General features: G+C 37.6%; 1 protein-coding gene across 2 annotated transcripts in view; it reads right to left on the reverse strand.

Moving 5' to 3' along the window:
- Positions 1–3,877: 3,877 nt before the first annotated feature.
- LOC120539004 (antigen WC1.1-like) overlaps positions 3,878–16,471 on the reverse strand; it is a 39,864-nt gene continuing 27,270 nt past the window's right edge. For both annotated transcript variants that reach the window (XM_039768674.1, XM_039768675.1), the window contains 8 exons: positions 11,577–11,885; positions 10,406–10,435; positions 10,152–10,283; positions 7,822–7,920; positions 7,095–7,166; positions 6,931–7,011; positions 5,584–5,655; positions 3,878–4,205 (listed from right to left, as the gene is read on the reverse strand). In XM_039768674.1, the coding sequence (XP_039624608.1) occupies positions 4,123–4,205; positions 5,584–5,655; positions 6,931–7,011; positions 7,095–7,166; positions 7,822–7,920; positions 10,152–10,283; positions 10,406–10,435; positions 11,577–11,885 (878 nt within the window). In that variant the 3' untranslated portion in view covers positions 3,878–4,122. The remainder of the gene's footprint in view (positions 4,206–5,583; positions 5,656–6,930; positions 7,012–7,094; positions 7,167–7,821; positions 7,921–10,151; positions 10,284–10,405; positions 10,436–11,576; positions 11,886–16,471) is intronic.

Genomic DNA, 16,471 nt, shown 5'->3' on the forward strand with positions numbered 1-16,471 from the left:
TGAGCTGTCGTTTGTTACAAATACCTGCCGGCTCCACAGGACACCTGCTATTTCATTGAAGAGGCTAACCTCTTACCGCGTTAATCAAGTCTAGCTTATGATGCTGCAAGTTACTGCGAAGCTAGCCCACACGATGCCGAAGAGAAAAGTTGATTCTGAAAATAGAGCCTTTAAAAACCGATGGGAGGCTGAGTATATGTTTACTGAACCCGTGTGTCTCATTTGTGGAGCTAATGTGGCTGTAATTATATCTAAGACGGCACTATGAGACCTGAATGCAATGCAGAAGATACAGAAAGCAGAAGAATTAAATAAGAATCTGACACTTCAGCGGACGTTTTTACCCGTGCACAATCACAAAGTGATTTCAAGTGCAACTGCTTTTATGGGAGACACAAATGCACCAGTGCAACTTGCCCTACTCTTCCTGTTGCCAAGTAATGTTGAACCAAGTCGTCACTACGGTGTTCCCAAATACGCACTTTGCTGATAAACTGAGCACACTGAGTTTGCACGGCGCTTTGGTGACTTTGAAGAACAAAAAAAGTCAGTTTACATGCGGCTCGAACCTTGTGCATGTTTGGTAGCACATATCTGTGTGAGAAGCTCTTCTCAGTGATAAAGACTAACAAAACAGCACACAGGAGTCGCCTCACTGATGAGCACCTGCAATCCATCCTGAGAATCTCCACAACACAGAACCTCACACCAAACATAAACGAACTTGTGGCCAAAAAAAGATGCCAGGCGCCCAGCTCTGATAAAATGACATATGAGCAAAGACAACTGAATGATTTGATTTGTTATTGCTGAAAGGAACACATTTTATTTATATTTCCAGGTTTTGTTATGCACCATGTTCATATTTGAATTTGTATAATTTTGACAGGATATATTTTTATGGAGAGCAAAATCTTTTGGGATATTTAAAATCTAAGTTTATTTTTTATATAAAATTACATAAGAGTAAAGAAATTTGAATGTTTGTTCTTTTAACGTTTACATTATTTCTAACTTGTATAATTTAGACAGGATATATTTTTATGGAGAGCAAAATATTATAAGTTGTTTAAGGTTTGAGTTGATTTATTCACGAATAATATTCCTGTCTGTTTTTACCATTCCTACCAAAGATATTTCTGTCGACTAAATAAAAATTCTTTCTATTTAAAATTTAAATAGAACTTGAACAAATACGATAGTTCATAATATCCACGCAGACTTGCACGTAAGAGCGGGAGTTATCCGTTTTAACAAGCAGCGTATTGCACTGATACGAAATAGCTGTGTGTGTATATATGTAGATATGTATGTATATGTATATATATGTATTTGTGTGTATATATGTGTGTGTATGTATGTATGTGTGTATGCATATGCTTCCTCACATACATCGGATACACCTTCGGAAACCGTGGAAGAGGTGCCCCAGGAAATGGCACCGTCATCTGAAGAGATGTAAAATACAGTCATCGGCTGCGCAGTAAAAGTCATCATCACCTTCATCGTCATCATTTTTATTGCACAGCATATTCATCACCATCATCACATCATATATAGGTATGTGTACTTCGCTATACAGTAACTGTAAACTTATCTACCGATTTCATATTGCTTAACAGTTGTCCCTGTTATTAATAGAGTAAAGGGTGGGTTGTAAACAGTATAGGAAGGGTTTAAAAACGTCTAAATAAACGTTAAATAATTAAATAAATATGGTGTCCCTACTTCACGGAAATTCAGTTATTGTGGCCAGCCTTGGAACCTATCTACCGCGATAAATTTCCTGGGGCACCTCTTCCACGGTTTCCGAAGGTGTATCCGTAGTAGTAGTAGGAACTGGCTCTTTTTTTGCAAGGCTGCAAAAACATTGTGATCGGGAGTTGCTGCCGCTGCTTCTTTTTCCGGTCGAAGAGCAGCTTGTAGGCGGTCATGACGTCATCGACCTTGTTGCAAAATTGGACCGATCGAACCATTTCGTCGACCCATTCCTGTGACCGCTCTTGCAGATCCTTAGCCAGTCTGTGGGATCTGGGCTTCAGTTAAAGCACCAATCACGGGCCCGATTAGAAAAAGGGAAGCTGTGATTTGTCGTCTCCCTCCCATGTACCAATCACAGCCCGTGTTACAACGCACTTAGTCACCGAACTTGTTTTGTTGTTCTTAGACTAGGAAATACTACTACTATATTTAAAAACCTGCGAAGTCGTGAATCCGCGTAAAGTGAACTGCGAAGTAGCGAGGGATTACTGTATTCCAAATAATGATCTATTATTTCCACTCTAAAACTCCACTTCACTCCCAGATAATCAATCTAGGCATGAGCTGGGAGAAGTTTGTGCACGTTCTAAGTCGGTGGGGGATGGAATAGCCGGCTAATTGCAACTTTTCTTTATCAGCACATTTAGATTAACAAAAGACGCTGGCGGAGAGGTGAGAACGGTTTTAAGCGATTTAAGGTGGGACGGATCTACAAGTTTTTCCGTAGGCTCTGGTAATTCTAGTGTTAAACTGTTTACATGATCCCTGATGTCAAGACGAAAGCTACTTACTATATTTTTTAGTTCCTTTTTGTAGAGATCCGTTGGGTCTTCTTGCAGTTTGTAATAATGCATAGTATTGGACAATTGTCTTTGTGCCTCCTGTATATAATCTGATGTGTTCATGATGACTAAAGCACCCACTTTGTCTGCTGGTTTAATAATGATTTTTGTATTTTCCCTTAGTATGGCTCTCCGCTCATCCCCAGTAATGTTTTCTATCCGATTTTGCTGCCTGTTTAAGATCACTGTTTTCACTCTCTGTCAGAAGCAGTCTATGTAATTATCCGTGTCTGCGTGGGTTTCCTCCGGGCTCTCCGGTTTCCTCCCACAGTCCAAAGACATGCAGGTTAGGTGGATTGGTGATTCTAAATTGGCCCTAGTGTGTGGTGGGTGTGTTTGTGTGTGTCCTGCGGTGGGAAGGCACCCTGCCCGGGATTGCTTCCTGCCTTGTGCCCTGTGTTGGCTGGGATTGGCTCCAGCAGACCCTGTGTTCATATTCAGCGGGTTCGAAAATGGATGTATGGATGGAATCTATATATACAAAGTTATAACAGAATGAATTATTAAACATAAGGAAAATACTTCAATGTAACTCAAGGGTTAACTAAATGTAATTTAAAGCTGAAAGTATAAGAGGTCTCTGCCTCATCTCAGAGAATCTACCAACATAATTTTTCAAGGAATGAATGAGGTAAAGAGTAACAAACACCACTCCAGAAAGTGGGGATAAACTGATGGGAACAACCCTCCTATGAAGCAGTGCTAAGATCAATGGGAAATTCCATTAAACACCCCTCTTAACAAAGCAGTGTTCAGAATAATGGAATATTCGACATGATGGCTTTAGCTGATTGAAGGATATGATAAAGTTCTGCATATTAAGAGTCAGATGATGTGACTTATTAGATAAGGTGACGTAATCAGAAAAAAAAATTAACGAAAAATGAATTGTTTAATAAAAATGAAGTATATTAGAAAACAGCAAAGAGTGGTATCAACTGAACACACTGAAGTGGGTCTGCCTATTACAATATGTTTCAGGAGTAAGGGACGGCAGCTGGGGTGTTTTTTAAAAAATAGAAGGGTGTTACAGTTTTGCCCCAGACAGTTCTTGAAATGAATTCAGTGTACTTTTGTGGAAATGGAACTTCAAGAGGTCGAGAGGCAGTCATGTTTTATTTTGGGTCTGAAAGTAAATTGTAAATCGGCAGTAGACATACACAGTCATTATTCATTTAATGAAAAAATTGCCCCAAATAGCAATGAGGAAAAATGAAAGGAGTAAGAAAGATTACAGAAAAAATGATCTTTGCTATTAAAAAGTAAATTTAAAAGTGATTTTTGTAATTTTAAATTTCTGTTTAAAATGTTTTAAACTGAAATTTTGCCTAAACAGAGGCACATGAAAGTAAAAGGTCTCTAAAACCCAGTCTCTTGTTCTACATCCTTATGACAACAAAAATATTTTCTAATACAAAGATTTAAAAAAAATTACATTAGTAACATACAATTTGGCATTGTTTCAATAAAGTTGTAGACATGTTCATCACACTATTAAAGGGCTGACCACAGTCTAGAGTTAGGGTGATTGTTCTCCAACAGCCTCATCCTCAATGTCATCGTATTCTGGAGGTAACGGGTACTGCACAGCAGCATGAGAATCTGTGAAAGACAAATGTAGAAGGTAGCTCAAAGAATAACTGAAAATGTAATATTAAAAAGTCCATCCATCTTCTTTGTCTAGTCTGTTCACCTTGGAGTCACATGCATTTCTTGGCCAGATTATATAGCCAGCAATAAATGTGAATGCTATTTCATTACAGGGCATACTTAAATCCACAGTCAAGCATACAATTTATACTTACCAAAATAGCAAATGTGAAGAAAAATGGAGTACCAGGTTAAAAAAAAAACAACCACTCTGGTAATTAGGTAATAATGGTGACTCTAAAATACATATGCAGCCATACACACTGAGAATAACCTCTGCATTTGGACCTATTTATTTCTCTTTCCATAGTTGTCCTCTTTGTTTAAAAATAATAAACATTATAACAGCAACAAATACAGTATATTATACATTCAGAATTTTTCAGAAAAAATAAAATGTACATATTAATTTTTATTCCCTGAAATTTCTCAGATCTACTTCCCAGAAATAAATATTCACTCAAAAGCAATACTAGATGTTCATATTCACTGGCAGCTAAGCCGCCCTGAGTACTGCATCGTCTTCAACTGAAAATCTCTGAGTTGAACAGTTGTACCTTCTTTATCCTTAACTCCATTGGTGTCCTTGTTCATGTTTTTATAGACAATGTCTAGCTGTCCCCTTCACTTGGGGTCAGTAGCCTTACTGTGACCATTAATGACTATTGTCATTAGTCCAGTCCTGTCTCTTTTTCTTTCACGTCATCTACAACATTTGTTCCTTCTTCATGACCTGTGTAACTGAACTTTTGTTTCCTTTGCTCTCCCAGCTGGTGTGGCTCCAGTTAACAGAAACTGAACATTTTAAACTCATCTATAATGCTGTTGCTTTTTGTTTCTCAGCACACCTCTGAGCTGTTCTATCCATTGAATTTCCATTACTGCTAGGATCCACTTCAAAATTCTTCTAATTTATGACTCCTGTTATAGATTTACTCCTTCCTTTTCCAAGCTGTAGAACAAGCCTTCACTGACTGTTAAAAAAGCTCTCTGCATACTGACTTATGTGTGCTCCTTGAAAACAATCTCTTTATACCCCCAGATTGTTTACATGTTCAATAAGCCAAACCCTTTTTCTAGATAACTAAAAACAATTCCTAAACTTATCAATTTAAATTTACTGTTGGTAAGGTACTAATTGTCATCCTGTTCACCAACAAATGTACTGTACTTTCAACCAGTCAAATATATGAATGTATCACTTATGTAAATTGGCTTGAGAAAGAAAGAAAGAAAGAAAGAAAGAAAGAAAGAAAGAAAGAAAGAAAGAAAGAAAGAAAGAAAGAACTGCTTTCATTGTAACTGCTAGTGGTCTGACACATATGCATACCTACTGTGGAGTTTTCTAAAGGTTCTTCGACATCATCATAACTGTAGAGCAGCTCATCATGGGAAATGTTTTCTGAAGAGAAAAACAATAAAAAATATATACTTATTATTTACTGAATAATTAAGTTTGATCAAATATATTCTTAATGAGCACTTACACAGTGATTGCATTGGATGGTTGTTGTTTATTTGTTTGCTTTCATGTTTTACATGCTTTGAAATCTTTTACTGAAAGAAATTAGATTTTGTTTCTGCCTCTGTGATCCAGTATGATTTTTTGAAAGTACATAACAAGAATGACACGGGACAACATAAAGACACAAATAAAGATTCCAAGACAGATGTTTGTGCAACTAGAGGATGCATGGTGTGTGTTTGCTACATGTCCCAGAGGAGCAATAGGTATAACAGTGTAATGTTTTCCCTGGATAGCAGGGAGCAGGTAAAATAGAAGATGAGGCCAGGCTGTTTGTCTAATAAAGCAGGCAGCAAAATGGCTGCCTTCGAGACCCAAGAAGGGACACCAGGAGTAATGAAATTGTAAGTTGTCATCCTTGGTGCAAATGTGAGATCAGTGTGATTATAGAAGTGATTCCAGAAGTGTAATTTAATGGCCTCTTGTGTCCAGAACACAAATGAGTCTGGAGTCACTCACCACTTGTGGAGAAGGCTTAACTCGCAAGTGGAAGGCTGGAGTCACAAGACAGACCCAGAGAATCAGGAGAGTGGTAGGAAGAACAAATACTGTATATTTTAGAAAGGTGCACGGGGGTAAGCCATTCCACTGGATGCTCAGGGTTCCAAACCTGAAAACCTGTGTGTGCAGTACATAGAGAAAGTAGAGTTTTAATTAGCTTACTGATTGGTGTGCTATTTGCCCATTATTTGTCCTAGAGACTATTCTTCCATTTGATTTATATTTGTTATATTTTTGGGCCTTTTTGTCTTCCTGTTTATGATGTACTGTAGTTGTATACATTTTAAAAGACTGATAAGCATATTGTTTTACTTCAGTTGCATATTCATTTTCATATTATTTTCTAAGCTTGATGTGATGAATGGCAGCACATAAATAAATGTTAAGGTGGCTACTTTCATCTTTTGACACATTACCTCAGAAGAAGAGTTACTGGGTATATTAAGGTATATGTATTAGGTTATTCTGAGTAGTTTCAGTTTGACAAATGTCACAAGAAAAATAAAAATGCATTCTAGTTTAAGAAAAATCTTTGCCTAGATTAAATATGTCAGAACTGAAATCTTAGGTTTTTTCTTTAATGCTTTAAACGGAATGGTACTAAATGCCATTTACTGTCCTATGTTTCTGTAAGAACATACTGTGCAGTACCTGGAAGGTTTTCAATTTGTTCTATTGCAGTATCATCATAGTAGCCAGGGCTATCCGTTTCCAAAGAAGCCAGTTTCCTACCTGAGAAAATCATACAATTTTTGTTACAGTGATTTCAAAGCAAATAACCAATAAAGACACAAACTACAGTTGTCAATATTTACCTAGAGTATGATCTTGATCGTCATCTTCAATGTCCTCATAGTCATATGGTAGCTCATCAGACAAAAAGCTTCCTGAGAGTAAGAAGCAAAGTCCATTTTTTGATAAATTTTCATAGTAATTATGACAAGTCGTTCACACCTACATAGATTTAGCAAACTAGATTAGTCCTTTACAGGCTTATTTGGGAAATGGAAGTTATCTCAGCAGAATTAGGCACAAATCAGGAATCAATACAGGATGAAATGAAAGTCCAGTGCAGGGAAAATTAATGAATGTAGGTGTACTGGATTGTTCTTTGTAATGGATCAATGTTTCATTCAGGGTGGACTCCTGCCTTGGACCCAGCATTAAAGGGATAGACAATAGCCTACAACTATCTTAAGATTGTACAGTATAATGAATAAAACAGATTCTGAACATGTATGGTTAGAAGAGTATTATTGCCATTTGCAGTCTACCATAGCAATTTCAAGTGTATTTAATTGCAAAAATGTTATTGCATTTGAATTAAACAGCTTCCAAGAATAAAAGTACTCTAATTCTGTGCACCCTTACTTAGAAAGAAAGATCTGTAACATCAGCTTCTACCATTGATATCAGTGGCTGAATCAACAGTCACTAAAGAAGAACCTATGAAGAGTTACCTTGTGACACATATCATTGAAAAGATTGTGCAGTGTTTTGTCTCACACGGTCATGTAATATGTTTACTGTGTTCCATCTTACCTTTTCTGGGTGCTCCATAAGTTCCCTGTCTGGCCAGCTTGTACTCAATTTCCTCATAAACTGCGTTATTGTTGGGAAGAAGTTCATCCATGGCCATTCCTGTCAAGAGATATAAGAACACACTCACTGGTTCCCCTGTACAAAATTTGTCAAACCACTATTACAAAAGTTTAGTGGTTCAGAATTACTTGTACTGTATTGCTAGAGCTGTCACATTCATTTGAGTGCTGCAGTTGTCTGAACTTATTGGGTGTTTTGCAAATGACACAGGTGGCCAGTCATGACCTTTAAGGATAGCAGTTACTTCATGTCAGGTAGCCATAGCTGGAAAAAAAAACAGTTTTGTGCTTTTGTCATTTATTCTCATTAAGTATTCCAGAGATCAAATATCAATCCAAGTTACCCTTTCTTTCAATAATTCTGGAGAAGGTTGTCTTTCTACAGCTGCAAACCTTTTTAAATGAGAATGGCATTTTTGAAGTATGTCAGTCTGATTTTAAGTCACATCACAGCGCAGAGTTTGCACTTTTAAGGGTTCTGAATTATCTAATTAAATAAATGACTTTAGGAAACGGCTGTCCTGTTGCTTTTTTATCTAACTGCAGCATCTGCTACAGTTGATCATTCTATCCTTATTGCCTCTATTGAACAGTCTGTGTTTTAAGTCCTTGAATGGTTTAGCCCCCTTTTATCTTATTAACCTCTTACACCCTTATTGTCCTTCACGGTCATTGAGGTCTTCTGACCAGAAGTTATTGGTTGTGCCGAAATCTAGACTGAAGCTTATGGGGAACCATGATTTTGCAGTAGCTGCCCCTAAGCTTTGGAAGAGTCTACCTTTTTGTATTAGATCACCACCAACTTTGGTTACTTTTAAATCTCATCTGAAAGCTTTTCTATTTACCTTAGCTTTTTAAACTTTTTATTTTGTTTATACTATTACTTATTCTGTTTATGCTATTTATTTAATCTGTTTTTGATGCATTTATTTTTATCTATATATGAATTTGTGTATTTATGGAAGCTATACAGTAATCCCTTGCTATATTGCGCTTCAACTTTCGCAGCTTCACTCCATCGCGGATTTTAAATGTAAGCATATCTAAATATATATCATGGATTTTTCGCTGGTTCGTGGATTTCTGCGGACAATGGGTCTTTTAATTTATGGTACATGCTTCCTCAGTTTGTTTGCCCAGTTGATTTCATACAAGTGACGCTATTGGCGGATGGCTGAGAAGCTACCCAATCAGAGCACGTATTACGTACTGTATTAAATAAAACTCCTCAATGATATACGATATGCTTCCCGCGCCGTGCTTCGCACACTTAAAAGCTCTGACAGCACGTATTGATTTTTGATTGTTTGCTTTTCTCTGTCTCTCACTCTCTCTGACATTCTCTGCTCCTGACAGAGGGGGTGTGAGCAGAGGGGCTGTTTTGCACAGAAGCTGTTTGCCTAGAGGATATGGATGCTCCTCTAAAAAATGCTGAAAGACTACCTTCACATTGCGCCCTTCCTTGCGGTGGCTTTATTGCGGTGCTTCGCATACTTAAAAGCCCAACAGCCCTATTGATTTTTGCTTGTTTGCTTTTCTCTCTCTCTGTCTCTCTCCCTGACATTCTCTGCTCCTGACACGCACTCCTTTGAAGAGGAAGATATGTTTGCATTCTTTTAATTGTGAGAAAGAACTGTTATCTCTGTCTCGTCATGGAGCACAGTTTAAACTTTTGACTAAAGGGTGTTTTTTTCATGTCTAGAGGGCACTAATAATGTTAAAAAACGTATTTAGAAGGTCGTAAACAGGTTTTCTATGCTCTAATTGTGAAAATATTAGATTTATAAATAAAGAATCGTGGTAGAGTCTGGAACAGATTAACAGCGATAAATGAGGGTTTATTGTATAACTGTGCGGAGAATATTTATAAACAGTGTGGGAGAGTTTATAAGGGCTTAAAATATATAAAAACCATACAAACATATGGTTTCTTCTTCGTGGATTTTCACCTCGAGGAGGGATTACTGTATAGCACTTTGGTCAACTGCTGTTGTTTTAAATGTGCTTTATAAATAAATTGACTTGACAAAGATGGTTGTCACGTTAAGATGTCATGAAGTGTGGCGACATGACTCTATGTATGTAATCACTTTCCTTCCATGTAATGTCATGCAAGTGTAGTCCTGGTGGCTATTGCGCTTTTGTTTGTGCTTTTTGGCATTTTCATTGTTGTGTTTTGTACTCTTTTTTTATTGTGTTTCTGTTTATTTGCTTTGCTGTTGTACTAAATTTTACCAAAGTTCTTGTTTATTTTATACTTTTTATAGTTACCTTTCTTTAAAGTCCTATTTCTTTGAAGCTGCCCAACCAGCAGGACTAATATGAGGAAGAGAAGAGCTCCAAGTACAATACAGACAATCACGAGGATGGGTTGCTCTTTTAAAGCCTTGATGTTGGGGACTTCTGTTCAAAAGAGTCAATTTAAAAAAAGTGAGACACACTAACTACATTCTGCTATTCCAACAGACATGACAGTAACATGATAAAGACAAGAACAAAAGTGAGTTTCCAAATCTTTGTCTGACCTTTTGGAGCCTTGATATCCTGTGCAAATCCTAAAGGAAAAAAATAAGTTATTTGAATGGTCCACAGTTAACCTGTGAGTAAAAACACTTTGGACCTTTCAGCATTTTTTTAAGAAAGAACACTGTCTAGCAATACTCCAGTCATGCAAATTCATGGCTGTTGCTCCTTAGCGTCAGTTTTTGGGAAGAGTTTCCCATCTTATAACACTTGCATACACAAATTCCCACTCAAAAGTCTAAAAGAAAACTTCACAAGAAAACTTGTGTATATTTACAGCTACTCTTACCCATGCATACACAATATCTTTGAGAAAGTGGAGAATGATGACACCCTTGATCAAGAAGGGAAATTAAGCCAAACACGCTAAATAATAATTCATGTCATCAAGCTGTTAGGTAATGTGTGTTGACATTATCAACATCTTATTAACCCTCAAAAGTAAGGAATACGATGTATATACTTTATTTTAGTTTCCTTTTAAGTGGGTCAATACTTCATATTTGGACTGAATATTTTTTGTTTTTTCATCAGTTTATAGAGGCCACCTTTTGTAGCTAACCAAAGCACTGTAAAAACACAGGTGTGATTCACTCCTTGAATACAGAAAGCATTACAGCCTATTTATAGTCTAATAATGTCATACAAAATGGCTTGTTTGGTACTGCTTGAAGACTATGCAAATGGTAATACACAGAAGGGATGAACTTTAAGGGAATGGTCAGAAATTTTTGGCTATAATGATGACTAGTTTATGGGCTGATTTATACTTTCAAGAGTCATTTAAATGTGCTCAGTTGGCCAAAGCATTAGAAAGACAGACCATCCTTCTTTATTTTATTGCTATTGTTCTCTGCGCTTTGTTTACAAATTTTGAATTCTTAACTAAAATAAATTAATGAGTTGGGTAGTATTTTTTTTGCTGTTTTCACCTTCCCTTTTATAAATTATCACAATTTGTTTTCCTTGTCTCTTCTCAAATAGTTAATCTTTTATTATGGACCTCTCTAGCACTGTTTATTTAAAAAAATGTCATTTTGCATCAAATAATATAGTTTTGAACATTTCTGTTATAGTATGCATTTGTGTAACTGTGTCACTGCTATGAGACTGTCCAGTAAATATTGGAAAAAAATTAACTGTAATTGTAATGTACACCACATTCTTCCTCACCTGTACACTTCACTCCTGCATCCTCCTTGTGTACACAGTCATTTTTTCCCAGGGGTTCATGTTGGCAGTCCCACAAGTGAGCTTCAGTTCCCCTGCACTTCACTTTGTTTAGCCAGATGACACCACTTCCACCTCCAAACTCCAGTTCTGCACTCACAGCTTCTCCACAGCGAAGCTGTCGACAGACCACCTTCACATCCTTAAGGTCCCAGTCGTCATCACAGACTGTGCCCCAGGTGTCTCCATACATTATTTCTACTCGCCCTGAACAGTTATTCGTTCCTCCAACCAGTCTCAATTCTAGAGGCTCTGTAACAGAAACCCAAGGTCATTAATTTATTTTAGATTTAACCTCACTGTGTGACTTAGGAGATAATTGGGTGAGGTCCTCTGTACAGGGTTTTGGGTTAGTAGTGCTGACTTTCATAGTTCCTGAAAATCATTAAATGGAAAATAAAATATTACCTCTCAAATAGTAAATCTAAGATTGACCATCTAATTTAATTTCTGCAACATTTGCACATAACCTTACAGTACATGTTTAAATAGTGAACATTGGTACTATATGAAAATGTAATGCTAATTTGGGAATTCTGAGAAATATGATGCCAAACAGTGTGTTATAACAGCTCTGACATCTGTTAAACCCTTCCACATATGTTAGAGCAGGGGTGGGCAAACCTTTTGGCTCAGGGGCCACATTGACTTTTAAAATTTGACATATGGGCCGGGCCAGCTCTACATGCATACATATCAAACATAAACATAAAAAAGGCATTATAGTGTTAATATTTACATTCACTTTTAGTGGGAACAGTGTTGTTAATCACCCTTTTTTGCCAGTGCATCGAAGTCTGGTGTTAGTTTTGTTGTGGCAATTCTCAAAACAGATCTGTGGTGTTCATCACTCAACAGGGATCTGTGGGGTGATTTGTTGGTGTTCATCATGCTAAAAGTCTGTTTATACACATATGTAGAACCAAACAACACCAGCATCCTCTGTGCCTTCTTCTGGATGTTTGGAAATTTGGCTGCGCTTAATGAAGCATAAAACTAATCCAGTTTAAGAGTGTTGAACTTGTCCTTTAAGATGTGTCACATTGGAAATCAATCAGTTCCAACTGCAACTCCTGTGGTGCCGTTTCAGGGTCCTGTGTGAAGGGACATGAGACCAGCTGAAGTGATTTGTAAATTTTTCCAAAATCAGAGAACCGACGGCTTTGAATGAAGCAGAAGAGCCGTCCAGTGATTTTCTGTATTTTTTCACAAGTCGAGGGGCCTCTTTCAGCGTAACCAGTGTGGGGAAATGAACAAATGAGTTGTTTGACATTTGTTTTGAGAAAAAAGCTAACTTGGTTTTGAAGGCTCTGACGTTTGTGTACATTTCATGCACAAACTGGTCTTTCCCTTTTAGCTTCAAATTCAGCTCATTCATGTGTGTCAGTATGTCCACAGCAAAAGCTAAATCACAAAGCCAATCTTTGTCACTCAGCTCAGGAAAATCGTCAGCTTTCTCAAGTAGCTCCAAAAATGAGATAATCTCCTGTTTGAGCTCCCACACTTGTCTACATACTTTCCCCAAACCTAACCAGCAGACATTGGAGTGGTAAAGCAAATCCTGGTGATCAGCGTCAATTTCTTCAAGAAACTTAATAAACTGATGATGCTGATGTCCCCTTGCTCAAATAAAGTTAACGAGTTTTACAACTGGCTTCACTACATAGTCAAGCTGCAATACGGATTTACACAGTGCTTCCTGGTGGATTAGGCAGTGTAAGAAAACTACCTCCTGCTCAGGGTTGTCCTTCTTCACCCTCTTCTGGATTCTTTTGAGCAAACCAACGTTTTGTCCAGTCAGATTTGGCGATCCATCTGTGGTAAAGTTGGCGAGCATACTCCAAGGTAGCTTCTGCCTATCATACAAGTCATACAAGTCCTCTCCCCGCGTTTTCCCAAAAACACAGCTCATACTACATTTTGGCCAAAAACTCCTCTGTTACCTCAAAATTGTCATTAATCCCTCTGATGAAAATTAAAAGCTGAGCGGTGTCCTCTATGTCATTACTTTCGTCCAGTGACAAGGAATATAATGTAAATGACTCCGCTTTTTTATTTAACGTGTTAGCTAAGTCTTTGTCAATTAGCTCAACACGGCGAGTCACTGTCCTGCGTGATAAGCTAATTTTTTCAAATTTGTTCTTGCTCACAGAACACAAGATACCTGCTGTCTCTACCATGCACTCTTTGAGAAACTCCCCTTCGGAGAAAGGCTTGCTGGTCTTTGCTAATTTGGATGCCAGCACATAACTTGCCTTCGTGCTTGATTCTTGGATGGCAGTTTGTCGGATAAAGGTGTTTTGCTGAGCCTGCAAATTAGCTGCCAACCTCTCAGCGGTAGCCGTCCGTTCTTGCGTTGACTGGTTGTTAGAGTAATTAGCATGCTTGGTGAAAAAGTAACGGCTGATGTTGCATTCCTTTAAAACCGCAACAGTTTCTTGGCAAATAAGACATACTGCCTTTGACCGGACTTCAGAGAAAAAGTATTTAGTTGTCCATTCCTTATTAAACACTCGGCACTCACTGTTGACTTTTCTTTTCTTTGGCCCACTCATTGTTGCAGATGGGTTCAGAGCAGTAGCAGAGTAATAACAGAGTAAAATCCGCAAAATCAAGTTAATGTATCACTGTGCCTAATGCGCCACCTGGTGGAACGCCAGGCATTACAGGACAATGTCAAATGAATGCAGTCATAATTATGATATGATTTGATTTTGGCAATTTTGTACCAATCTTCGTAGTTTGCCCAACCCTTGTTCTAAGTGAATGAAGGGCAATTGGATTATTAGTGTATTGATAATAATTTTTATTTACTGTGGCACAGAGCAGGGAATATAAAGAAGTAGTGCAAGATTTTAATTCTATTGCAGACCAGGCTTGTGTATATTCACTGATATGTGTCAATGTCCAGCGGCCCTATTTATAACACTATGTGTAGAATTCACTCTAAAATATGGTATACGCACAAAAAAATCCAGATGCACAAAATTGTGTGTAAGCCAACTTCCATGCACTTCGGTTCTATTAATCCCAGTCAGCATGAAATGTAACGCATGTACACGCGCTTGCCGCCCCACACTGACTCCTCCCAGAATTTTGCATATTTTAATATGCAAATCAATATAAATAGCCCCTCCTGTTAAATGTTTGGTTAACAGACAATGGCAAAATCATGTAAAAAAAAAAGAAGAAAGTGGGGGAATGAAAAACATACTATTTGTTGGCTTAAGCAGCGGTATAAACAACAAAAGCGTGGCGGAGACACTCAGAAGTTCAACTTCAGAAAGTCACACAGTGCCCGAAATAAAAAAGAAGTAGTCAGATATCACAGTCAACGTGAAAAGGCCTGCCATTTGTTTAGTCTGTTTTAGACACTATTACAAAAGCTGACCCCCATGTCGATGATATGACGGTGCTACTGTGCCGAGCACGTCTTCTGGCACTGGCTGCATTCACACCTCTGCCTCAGAAACTGCTGGGAGGCAATCTGGCTGTATGCAGATGGAAGCTGTTTTGAGTCTCAAAATGCAACACTTGATGCTGTAAGAGATGAGGCCAATGAACTAAGGAATATAAGGGCTGTACTATGTGACATTGACCACAATTTAAATGAATTGGATCAAAAAATAAATGCATCTGATTACCTGTTTTTACATTCTGCCAATTGTATTCAAACGAATTTGTAACTGATTTGTCTGATTTAACTGATCATTTGGTGGGTCATGGTACATTATAGCGCTGTTCAGGTACATGCCTGCACAATGCGACACACTTTCTGTGGACAACAGAGCAGCACATTAATAGAGAGGAAATGAATTCTATTTACATAAGCAAATTCATTCTCTGAAGGTGCCTTTATAGTGTAGCATCGGCACCAAGCAATACATCAGATCGATTCACTTCTTTTTACATAGCTATTTGAGGTGATTCACTATCTTTAAAAGAACTGCTTGCATTTTGACGCACTTGTTGGAAAAAACATCTGTGACTGTACTAGTTTCTCCAGCTATATGTGATGTAATGTCAGCTCATTTTTTTGGTGTTTCAACCCTGGCTGATGTAACTTGTCCAGAGCCATTGCAAAAGCAATGCGTGTTCAGTTGACAACTTAGATTACATTTGAAAAACCGGACATTGCTGCAAATTGTTCTAACTTCTAGCTAGAACTTTGTAGAGTATCTTAACGTCATCATTCAGGAGTGAGATTGCTCTGTATAAGGCACATTGTAGCAAGTCCTTATTTTTCTTAGGAAAGATGGAAATTAACCCTTGATGAAAAGTCTGAGGTGGACTTTTGTTGTCTTTAACTTCTGTATACATTGCTAATAGTGGAGCTAACCTCTTTGGAAATATTTTATAAAATTTCACTGAGTAGCTGTCAGGGTCGGCTGCTTTCCTGTTTTTGAACAGAATTTATAGCATTTAGTAATTCTGAAAGTATCAAGAAATTTATTCAGTTCCACAGCACTAACAGTATCTAGCCGTGGCATCTGTAAAGAATCAAAGAACTCAATAGATTGTGTCTTACCTTCTTTAGACTGAGTGGAATATAAGGACTTACAGTACTCTCAAAATATGTGAGTTATATTTTTATGGTCTATGCTTTTATCTCTATCTATGTTGGTAATTAGTATTATTGCATTGTGGACTTCCTGCCTGTGGATTTGTTGAGATAAAATCTTATTGGCCTTCTCTCCATGTTCCTAATAATGTTGTGATTTAAAGATTAACTTTTATGTTTCTTTAGTAGTGAAGAGGTTAAATTCTGATTGCAAAACCTGTCTTTTCCTATAATGTGCCTCATTTGGAGTCCTGACATATTCTTGGTTTCCAATTTG

The sequence above is a fragment of the Polypterus senegalus genome, chromosome 11, assembly GCF_016835505.1.
Source record: "Polypterus senegalus isolate Bchr_013 chromosome 11, ASM1683550v1, whole genome shotgun sequence".
In the NCBI taxonomy this organism is placed as follows: domain Eukaryota; kingdom Metazoa; phylum Chordata; class Cladistia; order Polypteriformes; family Polypteridae; genus Polypterus; species Polypterus senegalus.